The 19930-nt window shown below is 36.9% G+C and overlaps 1 protein-coding gene and 1 long non-coding RNA gene across 2 annotated transcripts; both read left to right on the top strand.

Annotated features, from left to right (window-relative positions):
* The first annotated feature begins 4734 nt into the window (after positions 1-4734).
* On the top strand, positions 4735-7521 carry LOC111467883 (calmodulin-binding protein 60 B-like). Its single transcript, XM_023112972.1, has 8 exons — positions 4735-5032; positions 5139-5220; positions 5309-5370; positions 5947-6452; positions 6521-6684; positions 6796-6885; positions 6966-7107; positions 7193-7521. Exons 1-8 carry the CDS (start codon positions 4947-4949, stop codon positions 7291-7293), a joined length of 1233 nt encoding a protein of 410 aa, XP_022968740.1. The 5' UTR covers positions 4735-4946; the 3' UTR covers positions 7294-7521.
* Positions 7522-10702: 3181 nt separating this feature from the next.
* On the top strand, positions 10703-11295 carry LOC111467961. The gene is made up of 2 exons (XR_002714659.1): positions 10703-10852; positions 11044-11295. It is a non-coding gene; the product is annotated as an uncharacterized LOC111467961 (long non-coding RNA).
* The last annotated feature ends 8635 nt before the right edge of the window (positions 11296-19930 follow it).

The raw sequence follows: 19930 nt of genomic DNA, 5'->3' as shown, positions 1-19930 counted from the left end.
GACCAGAGGGTCTAGGGGGTGTGTGAGCGCCTTGGGGATTCACACTCGCATGTGTGAATCGTGTGCAGGGAAGTACTACAATCCAATAGGTTCAAGACTAGAGGCCACCCTATGATGATTAGAGATAGGTTCCTAAATCATGATTGCATTTGTTTGCATTTGCAGGGTCCCCCTATCGTGGGGTCACTTACAGAGTATTATTCAAAATACTCAGGCCGTGTGCCACATTATTTTTTAGATAAAGGCAAGACGCACTTGTACGGAGGACGGGCGGCATCGCGAGCAGAGACTGTGGCACGTGCATAGGGTGGAATCATATTTAAATTTCTAGGTTTAGGTTAGAATAGGTTGTTATGCATTTCATTGTTTTAAATTATTTTGTATTGCTTTTATTTTCTCTAAATTTCAGTATTTCGTATTTAAACACGTAAGATCATGACTATGTTTTCCAGAGAAGAAGTTGATTTAAGCGCTTCTTGAAGTTTACATTTTAAATAATGTTCATGAAAGAGTTATATTTTTTCCTTATAGATGAGCATGAGACGTTAGTAGCGACTCTAAGTATGTGGAAATTTCGGGTTGTTACAAAAATGAAGTGGCCGAACGCAAAAATCGCACTGTGATGAACTTGATAAGAGCTATGCTGACAGAGAAGAAAATACCTAAAAATTTCTGGCCTGAAATAGTCCATCGCATTTTGAATTGATCAACCACTCTTGCAGTAACACCAGAAGAGGCTTGGAGTAGAGTGAAATCATTAGTAGATTATTTCATAGTTTTTGGATGTGTGGAACATGTCCATATTGCAGATGCCAAGAGAAGCAAACTTGAAGATAAAAGTATAACATGTGTTTTATTTGGAGTCAATAGCGAATCCAAAGGCTATAGAATGTTTGATCCAACTACAAATAAAATTATAGTAAGTCGTAATGTAGCTTTCGAGGAAGATCGTGAATGAGATTGAAATTTTTTTTGAAGGTGAAACAAAATTGAACTGGAGGGAAAATATTGAAATTGATGAGAACACAGCTGAGGAAGGAGAAGTCATTGAGGAAACGACTAAACTGGTTGCTGAAACAATTGAACCAGTTGCTTAAAACAATTTTCCAGTAGCTGTTGCACTAGATTTGATAATAGGGAGGGGAGAAATCGACATCCACCTGTATGGTAAATAGATTATAATTTTGATGAAGATTCTTATGTAAAGAGGATGAAGAAAATATGGCATTTTTGATGATTTAAGATTCTCTGAATTTTGAGAAAGCTGTCAAAAGCCCAAAATGGAGATTAACTATGGAGGAAGAAATCAAATCCATTGAAAAAAAATCAAACACATCACTTGTGGTTCTACTAGCCGAAGCAAAGAAAATAGGAGTGAACTGGATTTATAAAATCAAGTTAAATGAGTCTGGAGAAGTTGATAAATACAAAACAAGATTGGTTGTGAGAGACTACACCCAAGAACATGAAATTGATTATACGGAAGTGTAACTCCTGTGGCCAGAATGGATACGGTGAGAATGATCATTGCTTTTGCAGCCCAAAAAATTTGATAACTCTGATCAATTAGATGTCAAATCAGCTTTTTTATATAGCGAGTTAAAAGAAGATATTTTTGTCGAATAACCAAAAGGCTATAAGAAAAAAGTGAGATGTGTACAAACTCCAAAAAGCTCTCTACGAATTAAAACAAGTACCTAGAACTTGGTTTAGTCGAATAGAATCCTACTTCATCAAGAAAGGATTCAAAAGCAGTTCTAGTGAGCCGACACTCTTCATCAAGAAGAAGAGAGCTAAAAAGATTTTAAGTGACTATGTCGGAGCCATGGAAGATAGAAAGAGTGTTTCAGGCTATGTATTTATGATGAGTGGAGGAGCAGTAGCTTGGTCTTCTCGTAAGCAGCCTATAGTCACCTTATCAACCACACAAGCTGAGTTTGTTGCTGCTAGTGTCTGTGCATGTCAAGCTATTTAGATGAGGAGGATACTCAAAGAGATTAGTCACTCTCAAATAGAAAGAACAAAACTAATGTGTGATAATACTTCAACTATTAAGCTAGCAAAAAAAATCCAGTTCTACATGGACGTTCCAAACACATAAGAATAAGACTTCACTTTCTTAGAGATCTTACCAAAGAATGAACAGTTAATTTATTATTTTGTGGTATACGAAATCAACTTTGCTGATTTGTTGACAAAACCTCTAAAATTAGAAGCATTTCGAAAGTTGTGTGAAGAAATTGGTGTGCATAGTTTTTTTTTTCTGACTTAACTAATGTTGGGGATTGTTAGAAGAATTTGATTATGTACATGATTCATCAACAACTCTTAATATAACTAAATTTCTATAGTTAAAAATTTACGAGTTCTAATGAAATTTAAACTAAAACTGAAAGGAATATTACATTATGACTAGCAATATTACAACAAATGGAACGATTATATTTATGAAGCTAAATTAATAAAAATATTCTTAAACTTTGCATTTTATCTCAAAAGTACGTTTACACTTTCAAAAATATCGAAAAAATATTTTTACCTTAATTTTGCTGGAACAATTAGTATTAGTATTTTGTTTCAAAAATACTTTTTGAATTTTTAGAAGTGTTTCAAAAATATCCTTTTAACTTTAAAAAAATTTCAATAATACTCTTCAATTTGTTTAAAAAGTTCAAAAATACTCTACCGTCAGTACTATATTTAAAAAATATCAATGAAATTTTAAAAATAACACTAACACCCTCTTACATTTATAAAAGTAAAAAAGTTTAAAAAAAGATCTTATCATTATTATATGGATGAAAACAATAAATTGATTACCATTAGGTTGGGTTAATTTTCTAGAATTGAATAGGTTCAGTTCGAGTTTTTGGATTCATTGGACAAACTTTCGAGTTGACTAGAATCAAACAAAATCTTGTAAAATATACCGAGACAACTTAAATATTTGTGGGTCAGGTGAAAATTGGGCAATACTACAAATCTTACCCCTAAATGTAACACTTTAGACCATATCGTACAAATTTAATGAAATATTCTTTCCTATATAGATCAATAAATTACCTACTAATTATTGAACTTTTCCTGCCCTTCAAGGCTTTAAAACACGTTTGGTACGAGAAGATTTCTACATCCTTATAAAGTGTGTTTTGTTCTCCTCCTCAACCAATGTGGGACATCACAGGAAGTGACGAGAGATTTCTTCTTATTCGCTAAACGAGGCAGGAGACCGTGATTATATTCTCTCTTCCTTACCTTACCCAATTTCCTACTCGTGTCGTGATTTCTGTCCCATCCCCATTTGTGTGTATATATAACAATTTTTTTTTATAGAGAAAAAAAGATTAAGATAAGTTGTTAAGAAATAGAAATAGAAAATAGAATTGGAAAAGTGTATGATCTTCATTCAGGTTTACCACGTTTAAATAGATACAAACTATTAACTAATACCTAAAAATAGAAAAAAATAATATATCTAACTAAATCTTGTAAATAAATAAAATATACGATTAATCAAATTTATACTAACAACTCTCTAAATATCTCAGATATATTCTAACTAATATATCTCCAAAATATCCTCTCAATATAAGTAGCAAGAACGAGAATAGAAAAGTTTACCGATCTTCAATCCATCAAGTAGACATCTCTTCATACACCGATAGCTAACATATCTCACTCCTACATACGTACGTACGTATCCAACGCCTCCAATATAGATACACAAAACATGGAGAAGTTTGTCTTAGGTCTTAGGTTTAAGGTGGGACCAACAAAATAAAGTTAAAAAAATAAATATATAATGTTGAAAGGGAGAATCTAATAGTTCTTTCCTTTATATTATTTATATCTTATTTGTTTATTGGTATAAAAAATTTAAATTTCTAGATTTTAAAAATAATTGACCATTTGAATTTAATGTTTAATGCCATGGAAACTTTAAAATATATTCATAATTTGTCACTCCGTATAAGAAATAAAAAATGCATATTGACACAGTCTAATTACCATATATTAAACGTCACATATTATTCATTAGATGGACTAACGATTAATTATGAACTAATTTGTAATTAAATATTAAATAAACTTTAAACTTTCCACTTTATTTCAAAATAGCTCGAATTTCAAAAGTTTTAATAATGTATAAAAAAAAATACCCTTACCCTTAGTTTTAAATGAAAATGGTTAATAATTTGTTATAAAAAAAATACCCTTTAAAAAATTCTAAAATATCTTTATTGTTTTACGTCGTAAAAGGGTATTTTTTTTTTTTTTTTTATTGTTAGTACCATGTAAAACAAGTAGGAAGAAGTGACAATGGTCATATACCCCTGAGTTATATGCTATTTAAGTTGTGGTATTTGTTTCTTTTCTTATAGTCATATAACGTTTTTTTCTTCAATTCTTCCAACCGAGTTCCAATGTATTTTCGAGACCTACACATACACCGATACTGTTCGCAACGTTCAATTTCTCAAGGCTGACTTGTTCGCTTTGTTAAAATAAGTGCCACACAATCGCTGTCACCCGCAGTCACATGAATGCAATTGTGACTTTTTTTATTTTTGTAGGTACTTTCAAAATTAAATTTAAAAAAATTAGAATGATTTTATTAATTTAATTGAAAAAAAGTAATTTGAATGGGGGTGGCATAGGTTAGCCGGTAGCCGATAAGAGAAGACCAAGGCAGACGCGTTGTTGATGGTGTGGAAGTTGTCTGAAAATTTCTCAACAGTTTCTAAGCTTCCACTGTCTCTCTCTAACTCTCTCTAGACGAAGCCCTCTCTCTCTCTCTCTCTCTCTCTCTCTCTCTCTCTCTCTCTGATATGGAAGAGGTTGAGTTCATAAATCAATCCTTCTTTCACCACATCACTCCTTCAAAGATTTCTGGGTGTGATCTGTTGGGGGAGTGAGTATCAGTTTGGAGAGGCATAGATATCAAAATGGATGTCAAAGGCAAGAGCAAGATGCCTCCCAACGATGATGATATCCCTAACCCCAAGAGAACTCGCCCTTCTTCCTCATCTGGGTTCGCTCTCCCTCTCTCTCAATTTTTATGTTTATTCTGGGTTTTCTAGGTTTTTCTGGTTTTTTTTTGTAATTTTCTAGGTTGTGGGATTCTTTTTTGTTCATAGTATTGGAGCTGGATCTGCAGCGGAAGGTGATCTTTCCATGGTTGAATTTTTGTCTCGATTTCAACCTCACTTGACCAACTGGGTATTTTATTTCTTTTTTATTTTTTATTTTTATGACATCCAAACTTGAATTCGAAGCTAATTTATGACATCCCTTCGGTGTTTTTAAGATACACAAGGAAGTGGAGAATGCACTTCAAACTCATGTTCCTCCTTTTTTGGAATTCCTAAGGTTCGTATTTTAATCTCTTTTCATTTTCGTTCTTATACTTTTCCATTCGATTGTATTTCCATTTCTTGAATTAACGATTTAGCGTGTGATGTTTGGATACAATTTTATAAGAACTTTGTTTTTAGGGTTCTGTATACCATACTTGTGTTTGTTTTCTCATCATCTCTTTACTGTCATTTTGTGTTACTCAAATAAAACACTTGGTGGGTTAACTAATTCTTTTAAGAAAAAAAATATATATAGTTATTTTATTTTCAAATTTGTAACAATCCCTTTGAAACAAATCATCCAACCAGAAAGAAATGAAATAAATAACACCGTACCTACCGTAATTTGAGAAGATATTTTCCTTGTACTAAGGTAGTTGTGGTAAGACGTATAACTCTGTTCCTATAAATGTTCCACAATTCCTGATTTCTTAACGCATGACGGTCACATCCCCGATGTTTAATGTTCGGGTTTGAGCAAGTGCAGCTTATTGACTCACATTTTAGTCGCACACGACATCATGTTACATATTCGTATTATTAACCATAAATGTTGTCTTTTAAACTATGGTTTGGTTTCATCATATAGAGGAAGGAGAGAGGCTGGAGAAGTAGCAATTATTGGAGGAGGGGTTGAGAAGTTCAAGCTATTTTTCTGCATCCAACCAGCCTCCACTATCTTCACCAACAATGAAATCCAAGCAGAAAACGGTGAGGCTGTGGGAGTTGCAATTTATGATGCCACAACCAATGCCATAGTCCGCACGGGTCCTCTGTCATCGGCCCCGGTTGGGCTCGTCCTTCTCGATGGAGGCTATGATGAAACTAACCCTAGTTTGAGTGAATTCAATCGAAACATTTTGTCCTCAAGAGAAGGGAAAAGGCCTTTACTGGTTGGGAGTGATATCAAACTCAACCTCGAGAATGGCTTTGCTTCCATCAAGTGTGTGTCTATCACCGACAACTCGAGTTGGATAAAATCCAAGAAGTTTCGTTTCGGAGCGAACATTGTCGATGAAAACATTCTAGCCATGTTTCCAACTATTGGGGCTGCGGTGTCTCAACGTTTTAGGGTCTTGGATCACCGTGGAGAAGGTAAGCTCTGTCTATTTAATAGTTTTGCACTGTTGAATGAATGATTCTTCTTCTTTATATGATTTCAGTGAACAAGAAGCATCATCCTCCGAGCATAGAAGATGAAGTTTGGCGACTCGAAGGGATAGGAAAAGATGGCGCATATCACAAAAACTTATCATTGCATGACATCAATACTGTGGGCGACTTCGTGCTGAAATACGATGAAATAGGTCCGGCCGCTCTACAAAAGGTAGACCAACAAAATCAAAATAAAACCCTCTTCTTATTTCTTTTATTTCGGTAATTTATTTTGGTGTGCTTCGAGCTAGAATCAAAACCAACAAAATAACAATTTGTGCAGCTGCTTGGTAACAAAGTTCCAAAGAAGACATGGACAATGATGGTTCAAAATGCTTTTGAGTGTCTGAGTTATCCCGATCCATCCTTGGAGGTTACACACTCTCTTTAAACTTTCATATCTGTACGTTGAAAAAGTGAGCTTTAATCTAAGTCGATGTTGTATGAAAACAGGTAAATTTTTCGATAAATAATGTCATGGGAGATCAAGCTTTCAACGAAAGTGTTGATACTTTTGGGCAAAACAATTTGGATAATTGGTATGAGAGCCCGAAAAACTACTTTTCAGAAAACTTTGGATATGGGCTTGCTGATGGTACGATGAATCAACATATTAAACATTTTTAAAATATAGGATCGTTGTTAAATGCTTGTTAAAACTAATATGATTTGAATCACAGGTTTACCGCCATTGCTTCCTTGTGAAGCTCCAGCTTCATATGACCCAGCTACAACCACAACTATGCAAGCACTCACACCCAACACGATCAAAGACATTTGACAAAGTGAGTATCCAAACTCAAACGATTCTTACGACTATCTTTTACCATTCTATGCAACAATAACTTAAGTCAGACTCTTTCCTTTAGATTTGATATAGACTTTACCTTATTCGACATATACCTCTTATATATGTAAAACATTTCGCACCGGTAGTTTGTTTTAATTAGTTGTCTGTTACTTGTTTTCTCTGTGATTCAGACATTTGCATCCTTAAATTCCGACTATAATTGAGGCAATGATTTTGGTTCATTTATTTGTGGATATCTTTTTATTTATTTATTATTTTATTATTATTATAATAGCTTGTCTACAAGAATGAACGTTGCGTTTGTGTACAAAATTCTCATAAACTTTTAAAAAAATGTCAATAATGCCCTTTCAACTTTCAAAAAAAAGTATGAAAAAATACCATTAAACTTTGAAAAATTCAAGGGTATTTTTGAGAAAAGTACAACGTTCAGAGATATTTTAAAACTAAATTAATAAAAATACCCTTGAACGTTGTTGCAGTTTGTCTAAAAAATTTCCATAAACTTTCAAAAGTTTCAATAATGTCCTTTCAACTTTCAAAAAAAAGTTTAAACAAATATCATAAAACTTTCAAAAGTTTAGGGGTATTTTTGAGAAAAGTACAAAGTTCAGGGATATTTTAAAGCTAAATTACTAAAAATACCATTAAAACAAAATCGAGAATTGTCCAACTTCGGTCAGAAATTGAATTTTTTTCGATTTTCAACTTTATTTATTAAGCGTTGTGAGTATCAAAAAAATGTAAGAAAAATATATCTGGATAGGTGGACTTGAGATCTTATATTCTTGTGAAGAAATCGATTTAATTCAAATTATGGATTGGAAGATAAAAAAATCTAAAATAAATAGGTTGATATAGAATTTGACTGGAATCTGAAAATTGGATGAACTCAGGCAATCAAAGAGGGAGGACACGCATCGAGCAACCGGTGGAGAGACGCGTCTGGTGTCACGATCATGCTCGTCCGGGGCGTGTTGCCCATGGCCGCATGCCTATGGCAAGCCAAACCCTTGTCATGTCTTTTCATTCTAGTGTTTTTACTTTTGTAGTTCTAGGGCGTATGACGCCTCAAAAATATCATGTCTAGGCCTGCCAGACATGAAATGCCTCAGAATGTACTATGGGGGGATATGACTAGTTGTCAACTTCTCCCTACCCAAGGTTATATATGCTAAGCCGTTGTTATCTCTCTCTTGCTTGCTTATATAACGTCTCTTTCAAAAATCTCTCTTTCTAAAATCTCTCTCTACCCTCGTTTTCCAAAACCTTCTTTCAAAATCGAGGCTAGAGGCTTGATCATACGTCGCTTGGCCGTAGGCGACGCAAGAACAAATTGGCATAACTCACTTGTCGTTGGAAAGTGAGTGTCGCACAATCGCTAGTCCGCTGCCTTTAAAAGTGCGATTGTGTCAAGTGGTATCAGAGCAACGTTAGCTCCGTGACACAGTAAAGACCGAAACCATGTCGGCGACAAAGTCGACACTCAAAGCACAAGCCGACCGGCTTACGCTAATAGAGGAGGAAATGTTGTTCCTCAAAGAAGTCCCTGACACCCTCCACTTCCTGGAAGCACGGGTGACCGAATTGAGTGAGAAAGTCGTAGGAATCGACGCAATGGGCAACCGCCTGGATGGGTTGCCAATCGCAGAATTGATGTTTCGAGTGACCTCGCTCGAAGAAAGAGTTGCTCCTACGAGCAACCCAAAACCGTCTGGTAGTCCGGATAGCTCTGTCGCGCACAAGGAGGGACGTGGCGAAGAGTTCGGCGTGCTACAAAATACAATGATGAGCTTGTTCAATGGATTAGCTGATGAGTTTAGAACAACAATCGACGACATACAAGAAAGGATGGCCTCCATGGGCACTCGAATTGAAGTGACCATGAAAGCCGTGGAGAACGTCACGGCTGGACAAACTAATACAGGGTCCAACAAACTAAGATTCCCAGATCCTAGAGCCTTGAAAGGGAATCGGGACGCCAAAGAGTTGGAAAACTTCATCTTTGATGTCGAACAGTACTTCAAAGCCACAACGGCTTGTACTGACGACAAGAAGGTGACCGTAGCCTCGATGTATCTCATAGACGACGCCAAACTGTGGTGGCGTACAAAGGTGCAAGACATCGAGGATGGATTGTGCACCATTGGCTCGCCAGAAGAACTGGATACAACTGTTAGATGTCGCCCAATTTTGCTTCAATTGTCAAACCAGCTCGTCTACGGGAAAGAGTCCCTTTGAAATTGTAAGTGGACGACAACCGGCCTTACCCCATATTATTGATCATCCTTATGCAGGGAAAAACCCTCAAGCTCACAACTTCAAAAGAGAATGGAAGCAGACAACAGATATAGCCCGGGCATATTTAGAGAAGGCTTCCAAGCATATGAAAAAGTGGGCAGACAAGAAGCGTCGCCCCCTTCAATTCCGAGCAGGAGATCAAGTTCTCATCAAGCTGAAACCAGAACAGATCAGATTTCGCAGCCGAAAGGACCAGAGACTAGTTCGAAAATATGAAGGCCCGGTTGAAGTCCTTAAAAAGATCGGGACTACCTCCTACCGAGTTGCACTCCCCACATGGATGAAAATCCACCCAGTAATTCATGTGAGCAACTTGAAGCCATACCACCCTGACCCAGACGATGACCAACGAAATGCAATCACAAGACCGAGCATCGACCTGAGGCAAAAAGAAACAAAAGAAGTAGAGGAGATCCTCGCCGACAGGGTTAGGAAGATAGGAAAACCTGTACGGACGATTCGTGAATTCCTTGTCAAATGGAAGAATCTCCCTACAGAGAAAACCAGCTGGGAACGCGCCGAAGATCTGAACTCCGCCGCCACCCACATCGCTAGGTTTGAAAGTAGTCGGTTGACGGGGTCGTCAACCAATTAAGTGGGGGAGGATGTCACGGTCATGCTCGTCCAGGGCGTGTTGCCCATGGCCGCATGCCTATGGCAAGCCAAACCCTCGTCATGTCTTTCCATTCTAGTGTTTTTACTTTTGTAGTTCTAGGGCGTATGATGCCTCAAAAATATCATGTCTAGGCCTGCCAGACATGAAATGCCTCAGAATGTACTATAGGAGAATATGACTAGTTGTCAACTTCTCCCTACCCAAGGTTATATATGCTAAGTCGTTGTTATCTCTCTCTTGCTTGCTTATATAACGTCTCTTTCAAAAATCTCTCTTTCTAAAATCTCTCTCTACCCTCGTTTGCCAAAACCTTCTTTCAAAACCGAGGCTAGAGGCTTGATCATACGTCGCTTGGCTGTAGGCGAGGCAAGAACAAATTGGCTTAGCTCACTTGTCGTTGGAAAGTGAGTGCCGCACAACCGCTAGTCCGCTGCCTTTAAAAGTGCGATTGTGTCATCTGGCGCCTCCGCTGACACACGTTCGACGGCTGACCCTGAAACCCACACCGAAACCTGACCCGTACTCCGTGAAGCAACCCGACGACCCACTGTCCAATCCGAAACCCACCGCCAGCCCTTGTACGACACGTGTCACACCCAGAAAATTCGAGGGGTAATTCTACGTCCGCTGGGGTTCGAAGCACGCCTCTGCCTGCGCGTACATCCTGCGCGTGAAATTCGCGCATAGGGGAGTGTGCCGGTGCATGGGAGTTCCCCTACAAGCGCGTGCAGGCGCGTGAGTGCCCTGTTTTCACCCATTATTCGTCCCGATTCCAGTGCTAATCCTATTTTACTGTGAACTAGGTCACTGCATAGAAAATTCGTAATTTTCGGACTCCGTACGACTGTAAATCAAACTTGGGAAGGCACGTGACATACTTGTAAGTAACCACACAGAATTAGGAAGTAATATTTGTAAGCTGCACTTGGTTTTACATGTATACTAGAGTAAATTACTCCTAGGTGGCTAGATCTGATAATCCTCTGTACTTAGGAAATTAAATATATATCCGTTAGACTTGCTGCCCTAATGAGATTTCATACTCGATGTTTGTATGTTTGCTGAACTATTTTATTACTGCTTTTATCTGTTCATAATATGTTGGCAGACGAGGAAAATTGTGTTTTTGCACTCCAAATGTTGATGGATGTTATAGCCCCATTGAGCTTGTATGACTATATGCATTGTTAATCCTACATAAACTCTTGTTGAATGATTGTGTGAACATATGATATGAATGATAAGTTGTAGTGTTGTGTTATGCCTAGGTTGTACTCTTGCAAGAATTGAGAAGGGTTTAGATAGGGGATCCTCCTAATGTTACGGTTAGTGTGTCGTGAGGGACGCATAGAGGAAGAGACTCTTTTAACCCTGGATTGTTTAGACTTAAAAGTCTTGAATGAGTGAATTTGGAAGTCAGGCTCCTAACTCAATAGTCTTAACGACCTTGAGACATAGAGAACCACGTTAGGACCCTGAGGTGTAGAGAGATGACCTCTTAGCCGATAATAGCTAGTATAGCGTTTGGGTATACTAGGTTAACCTGAGCCGGTGTGGTACTTTGTCTTTAACTATAATTTTTTTTAAAATACTGTAATATTTCATATTATTTTACAATGCATTATTTATAATAGAAATAAATTAACATATAACTATTCATTTAATTTAAGAATATAATTTATGAATACGTTTATTAATTATAATTTATACATATATTTATGTTATTTTGAAACAGATGCATACCATATATAACAAAAAATAAAAAATATTATAATTGAAATAGAAGTTAGAGACGACGAAAATTGAGAAATGACGAACAAGTAGAGTTCTAAACTATAAGAATCTCTAACATCTATTTCAATTATAATATTTTTTTAATTTTTTTTAATTTTTTTATTTTTTTTTTTTGTTATATATAGTATTTTTTATTGCTTTTTTTAATTTCATGATCTATTCTTATATTTTTCTTACTCTAACCAATTCTAAGTAAGTATTTGATATTTTAGTTGTTTTTTGTTTTACGACAATGTTGATCTATGTTAATATATTACAATTTTTGTGTTTATTTTTTATTGATTTTTTTTTTAATAATTATAAATTGATTTGCGTTTGTTTGTGAACTTTGAATAATCTTTTGTTTTACGATAATTTGAACTATGTTAATATGTTACAATTTTTAAAAAAATAATTTTTTTAAGACCCGAACCCAATCCAAAAATAAAGAGTTGGGTTGGATTACCAATCTACCCAACCTGAACTTTTGTTGGGTCAAAAAAATTCATCAACTCAACCCAACCCAAACCATATACACTCCTAATAAAAAACGGGATGAAAAATAGTCGAACCGAAGTCAAATCGGGTCGCGTGCGGGTTCACGGATCTAGTAGTAAGTGCCGGTCTTCGAACCCTACCCGACGCAACTCTTTTCTTGATTTTCTTCCGCCTATACACGCCTGACATGTGTTCCATCATTCCGACGACGCACGCCCCTCCGCCTTCAACTTCTTCCTCTCATCTCTGAGATTTTCCAGAAAATCGATTATTTTCAATATTTTTTGCATTTTTGTATATCTTTCAAGATTCCTTCACGAGATTCGTAGATCTCATATCCATCTACCTGTCGACATTTTTCTTGTAATTTATTTCTAACCATCGAACTAATAAACTTAGTCCAAACTTGGCAAGAAACATCAATACTTACATCCTTTGGTGAAAGCCGGAACTCCTATTTCTAATTTGAATCGATCAAGACTTCTTTTACGGATTATGAGTCTAATCATCTATAGATTAACGTACTCAAATTTCATAATCCAACTCTCAATATTTCTCACAAATTTGAGGAAAATTCGAAAGCAAAGGTTCAAGAACTTACCTACGAATTTTCCTCGTTTCTTGACGGTATTGGATGACTCAATGGTCCAGAATGCTTTCAATAGGTTCTATGAAGGATTTGTAAAGAAATCTGGACCGGAATCGGACTCGTGGCCGGATCGGAAGGGGTGGTTACTTCTCTTTCTCTCTCTCTCTTTTCTTTTTCTTTTCTTTTATTCATCTTTTACTAACCTCCCTTTCAGGTTATTAACGATGAAGATGCTAGAATGACCAAATTACCCTTCCGAGGTTGACTTTGACCATTTTTCTAATTTTTCACCATTTTTTTCTTTTTTATATTTTTCTTTGAGTTCCTAAGATACTTCTAAGAATTTTTCTCTTCTACCTCATCTTAAAATTCGGTCTCTAAAATCCTCAATAAAATATTGGAAATTCAACTTAAAGGGGGAAAATTAGGTTTGCGAGGTTCAGGTGTTACAAATTCTCCACTCCTTAGAAACTTTCGTCCTTGAAAGTTGGTTGTTCCTGAAAAGAAAAGTTCAGGGTAAGACTTCCTAAAGTCATCCTCACGTTCCCAGGTAGCCTCGCTAATCAAATGATTATCCCACAAGACTTTGATAAGGAGAAACTCCTTGTTTCGCAATCACTTGACATCTCAGGCTATAACTCAGATTGGGGCCTCTTTGTATAATAGATCATCTCGAAGCGCAAGTGCTTCATGCTCAATGTTGTGTGTGGGGTACGATGTGTATTTTCTCAACATGGATATATGAAAAACATTGTGCACAGTGGCGAGAGAGGGTGGCAATGCCAACCTGTACACCACGACACTAATCCTCTCAAGGATTTGAAAGGTACCTATGAACGTGGGGCTAAACTTACACCTTTTTCCCAAACCTTAACACCCCTCTCATGGGCGTTACCTTCAGGAAAACATGTTTGCCCACCGCAAACTTGAGATCCTTTTTTCGAGTGTCAGCGTAACTCTTTTGTCGGCTTTGTGCAGTAAGCATCCATGATCTGATTTTCTAGACTGCCGCGTTGGTAACCTGAACTAATTTCGGTCCCATAAGTGGTTGGGTTCCATCCTATTCCCAAAATACTTGTGTCTGACACCTCTTCCCATACACGAGCTCAACGGAGCCATATGAATCCTTGTTTGATAACTATTGTCATAAGCGACTTTCATGAGGGGTAGGTGTTCATCCCAACAACCAACGACATACATCACACACGCTTTGAGCACGTTCTTTAATACTTGATTCAACCTTTCTATCTATTCATTTGTCTGAGAATGGAAGACTGTACTTGAAATAAAGTTGGGTATCCAAACCTTTCTGCAAACCTTTCAAAAAAATGAGAGTTAAACCTAGCATCGTGATCAGATACAATGGAAGTAGGCACCCCATGCAACTGAACTATTTCTCGGATGTACAACTGAGCTCATCAATCCACTCGAAATGTGCTCTTACTTGGGATGAAGTGAGCTGTTTTTGTGGGTCTATCAACAATGACTTGGATCACATCAAAACCATGTCGAGTCTTAGGTAGATCAGATATGAAATCTATACTCACTTCCTCCCACTACCACTAGAGTATGTTTAAGGGTTGCAGCAACCCTGCAAGATGTTTTCTTGGGCTTTCACCCGCTGATACATTAGACAACGTCCCACAAAGTCAGCGATGTCTTTTTTTTATTTTTTTTTATTTTTTTATTTTTTGTTTATTTCTAGCCACCATTAACTGTTCTTACGGTCCTAATACATTTTCTTACTACTAGGGTGAAATGTGTAGGACATATGTGCTTTAGACATAACCTCCTTGAGGATTTCCTTATCCCTAGGTACACACAAGTGTCCCTACCACAAAAGCCCGCCTTCCGATGAAATTAAGCCCTTCAACTCTTCCAGCCTCTTGGGTGTCACAAACTTTGAGGAGCTGCGCATCTTTAGACTTTGCATCAATGATGCATTTACGAAGTATGGACTATACTGTCAACTAAGCTAATTGTGCGGTGATGTTCTTAACTACTATATTAATCCTAGCTCTTTGGATCTCATCTTGAAGATTGCTCTGTTGAGTGACCAATGCAAAGGTGTGGGTTGTCTTCCTGCTCAAGGCATGAGTTACCACATTAGCCTTGCTAGGATGATATAGGATCTCAACATCGTGGTCTTTCACTAGCTCAAGCCACCTCCTTTGTCTCATATTCAACTCCTTATGAGTGAACAAATATTTAAGGCTCTTGTGGTCTATGTACGCTTGGATTCTCTCATACAGGTAATGCTGCCATGTCTTCAGTGCGAACACCATGGCAGCTAGCTCCAAGGCATGGGTAGGATAATTCCGCTCATAATCCTTTAATTGTCTAGTAGCGTACGCAATTACTTTCTCATTCTGCATAAGCACACATCCCAAGTCCTTCCCTGAGGCGTCACTATACACAACGAGGTTGCCTATTTCATCGGACACTGTGAGGACACGTGCAGTCACCAACCTCCATTTCAACTCTTGGAAGCTCTCTTCACAAGTTGGAGTCCACACAAAGGGCTTCCCCCTTTTTTTTTTTTTTTTTTTTTTTGGTCAACTAAGTCATCGCTACTGACATTTTCGAGAAGTCTTGGACAAATCTCCTATAGTAGCCAATCAAGCCCAAAAAGCCTCTTACCTCTGTCACAGTTGTCGACCTTGGTCACCACATGACAGCTTCAACCTTAGCTGGATCCACAATAATTTCCCCTCTTGAGACCACATGTTCTAAAAATGCTACTTCTCAAAGCCAGAACTCACACTTAGAAAACTTGATATACAACAGAGGCGTTCTCAATACAATTAAAACCATTTGCAAATGATCTTCACTACTTTTGTCTTAGCAAGATCTAGAGTTATTCACTATCTGGATATCACATGTCAAAGGAAGACCACCTTTTGTAGTCAGAATTCGCACTTCGTGAATCTAGCATATAACTGGTAGGTTCTTAGTAGAATTAAAACTTTCCTCAGGTGTTCCTCGTGCTCCACTTCAAACTTAGAACACACCAGGATGTCGTTAATGAACATAACCCAGAATTCATCATTTGTTCATCAACTCGAATATTACGAGAGCATTAATTAAACCAAAAGACATGACTATGAACTCATAATGTTCATAGTGGCTTCTAAAGGTTGCTTTAGGTATGTATTCCACTCTAATTCTCGTCTAGTGATATCCTTACCTTATCAAGACGGTCTTTACTCTGAGGATGTCTCTGCTAATCTTACCTATTTACGTTTAGTGTCTTCTCTAAGACATATCATGTCTCTGCTAATCTTACCTATTTACAAGTTACCATCTCACTATCCTCAGGTAGTTTACGGTATCATGTTGTTTGAAAGTTCTACCTCTACTCGAGAATGTTTCACAAGTATGACATTACACTCGTGTGTGAAACTAGAGTTCTACACTTGTAGTCCAAATAACCTAAACAAGGGTTGGTTCTCACTAACACCATCTGGACTTTCTCCCTCCAGACAACGAAGGCATGACCATAACTTAGCCTTTTTTTCCTGCTGTTCTTGACCTTGAGGTTCACTAGACAACCTTGACAGTTCCACAACCTTCGCCTTATGAACATGCATGCCCTGAACAAAGGATAGGTTAGAACACGGTTTCATGATCTTAGTAACCACGTGCTACTTTTGGACTTGGTCCTCTCCACCAAGGTCCAAAGCAACTTGTTATCTATTAGGTGATCCATCAATAGGAATATCCTACACCCTATATCACATCATGCTTTTGGAAGTCCATAATTGGCACTTAGCTCATGAAGACTCCAACCAAATTTGAAGCCATGACCTCCATAGCTTCACTCTCAATGTTGGTGAATCTTATCTCTCGATTTCCATCTTAATCAAACTCATTGGTAGAAATGGTTTGCTTGAGGGGTGCTTAATCCCTACAGTGGTCGCCCTTGGTTGGAAGAACAATATTGTTTGGGTTTACTTATGTGGTTTGTACCAAGGCATAGTCTTTACTGTCTAGGCCTACAACGTGCTCTCCATTGAGGCATGCTTGACATCTAGAATTATGATCACAGGAGACTAGGTCCTAAGTAATTCACTTAGTACTAAGCCTTAGAAAGTCTCATGTACATCTTTGGACGTCTTGCAGTCTGTGGCGTCACCTCTCAGTCTTCCAAAGGCTAGTAAGCTATAGCATGACCCCTCTTAGCATCCTCACAATAACTCAAATCTAGCATCGACATATAGAGTGAATGTTCACCTTTAAACACCCCAAGGCATAATTACAGCTACTACGTAACCCAAGACAAACATCAAGTCCACATGCTTTACATCATATCAAAACCTACTAAAAAGGGTTAGACTACATACCTGGTCGCAGCGAGGCTCTTAATCGCATCCAAGTTTAGGAGAGAACCACCAACTATGCTCTAGATCCTAGAGACTCAGTACTCTCATTACATAGTTCAGAGTGGAAGGACTTAACCTTTGAAGTGATATTCAGCATTTGAGGATGAGGTGCTCCCTCATAACTACATGTACTCCTCGTACAACCCAGCTAGAATTAGCCACGGAATGGTCAACGTCCTTCCACAGGACGGACTCATCATGTAGGGACCTTGACCCACCCGCGTGATCAACATCTTACCCTAAGACGGATCCCCATGCAGAGTAGTTGATCTACCACTGAGTAACACTTCCCTAACAGGCGTCTCGCAAAGCTCAACAGTACCACACCAGGGTAGGAAGGGAAGAGTAACACCTCCCTAACTGACGTCTCGCCTAACTCAACGGTATCACACCGGAGTAGGAAGGGAAGAGTAACATCTTCCTAACTAGTGTCTCCCCTAGCTCAATGACACCACACCGGAGTAAGAAGGGGAGGGTAACATATCCTAAGTACAGAGGATCATTAGATCTAGCCACCTAGGGAAAATTTACTCTAGCATGCATGCAAAACAAAAATTTCACATATAGTTTATTATATCATATCGTTTTTCATATCATTTCACATATAGTTTATCATATCATTTATTATATCTTCATGCATACCTCGGGGTTGTATTTCATACTAGTTGTCGTTTTGCATGTCAATCATATCATATTATTCAAATTACATAAACATATCATATCATAACATTCTATGCTTCCAGACATAACAATTTTCATCATATACATTGTATCATAACATATCGCATCACAATAAATCATATCATAAACATGTCAATTTATCACATATGTCATATCCTAACATATTTCATATCATTTTCATATCATATCACAATATATATATATATATATATCCGTCATTCACATGTTGTATCATAGTCATATCATATTGTAAACGTTTCGTTGTCATATTGTTCCTTAACTTATCATAGCCTTAACATTCTTATACCTCTCACAGTCACATCGCTACATGAACGTATCTTAGTCATATCATTACAGGAACATATCCTAACACTATTGTTCTATCAATTTATCATAATCATATCCCTTTCTACCCATAATCTAACCATATTCTTTTTATCAATCTCTCATATCCATAGCAGTTCGATACGTAACCTAACCTTAACGTTTCATGAACATATCATACTCCTATCATTACATTATTTTTAGTGCATCCTTCTTGTATCTTATCCCAAACATATCATTGAACACATCGTACCATAAATATTATCATACCATTCACATATTATAACATATATATATATATATATATATATATATATATATATATATATATATATATATATATATATATATATATATATCATATCATTAGCATATCAATCCATAAAAGCTTCATAGATATCAATAAATATGACACGTGCTGAACCACAGGGCACGTGTCAACATCAAATATAATCATGTTGATAGCAAAGTCACTTACCTGATTAGTTCAGTTTTAGTGTGGGAAGGATTCAAATTTGGATAAGTACAAACCTGTGTTGGAAACTTCTCTGGCCACTTGAGATTTCTTTTCAATAATGAGTTGAAAATCAACCCGTTTCATTTAAAATTGAAAAATTACATTTTTGCCATTTTTTACTTCTATATTATTTTGGGCCTTACTACAACAAACTCTCCACATATTTGTACAAAATAGTATGATATGGTCTACTTTGAACATAAAAAGAATTTGAATTATTTTGTTAGGTCTCAATTGTGGGAGATCGGGTCAGTCGATAGATGCAAGCTAAACTTTGAAGATAGATGCAAGCTAAACTTTGAAGCACACAATCTAAGATTGAATAAAAGAAGGAAAAATTAACGTGGCAAATGAAGAGGAAGCTTTTATTTATCCCAACGAGAAAAATCAACGTCCCATGATTTACTATTGGATATAGTTGTTCTTACTTATATACTAGTGTTTTTCCCTTTATCTAGAAAATGGGGAAACTCAACTAATACTATCAACTAATCAGAATGGTTCGTTATTAGACCATGGTATTTGATTCACCAAATACAACATTATTGTATACTCTTTCATATGTATGGCGCAACTCAATCCAGCGGCATTTTCAACAACACTACCTTTAAACACAGTTGAGTCTCTCTCATAAAGTCATCTATTCGCTAACTCTTATCTAGGTCAACTTCTCTTCACTAGAGCATACTGGATGTCCAATAGAGCTTCAACCACGACTATATCTTTTATAACGCTCACCATGAATCTCTCCCGAGTTTCTTTGCTAGTTCTTGTGATAAGCGCCAACAATGTTGGATTTTTGCAAAGCTAGATGTCTTTCTAGTATTCTTGCAAACTTTCACAAAAAAAAAAAAAAAAAAAAAAAAAAAAAAAAAAAAAAAAAAAAAAAAAAAAAAAAAAAAAAAAAAAAAAAAAAAAAAAAAAAA

Source organism: Cucurbita maxima, unplaced genomic scaffold (assembly GCF_002738345.1).
Source record: "Cucurbita maxima cultivar Rimu unplaced genomic scaffold, Cmax_1.0 Cma_Scf00035, whole genome shotgun sequence".
In the NCBI taxonomy this organism is placed as follows: domain Eukaryota; kingdom Viridiplantae; phylum Streptophyta; class Magnoliopsida; order Cucurbitales; family Cucurbitaceae; genus Cucurbita; species Cucurbita maxima.
The sequence above is the reverse complement of the archived record's forward strand: the minus strand, read 5'-3'. Positions and strand labels throughout refer to the sequence as shown.

Bases quoted from the DNA above. Each gene is read 5' to 3' on its own strand.
- LOC111467883 (XM_023112972.1), top strand. From the start codon at position 4,947: ATGGATGTCAAAGGCAAGAGCAAGATGCCTCCCAACGATGATGATATC. The intron at 5,221-5,308 runs GTATTTTATTTC...GGTGTTTTTAAG, and splicing joins AACCTCACTTGACCAACTGG to ATACACAAGGAAGTGGAGAA. The intron at 5,371-5,946 runs GTTCGTATTTTA...TTCATCATATAG, and splicing joins CCTTTTTTGGAATTCCTAAG to AGGAAGGAGAGAGGCTGGAG.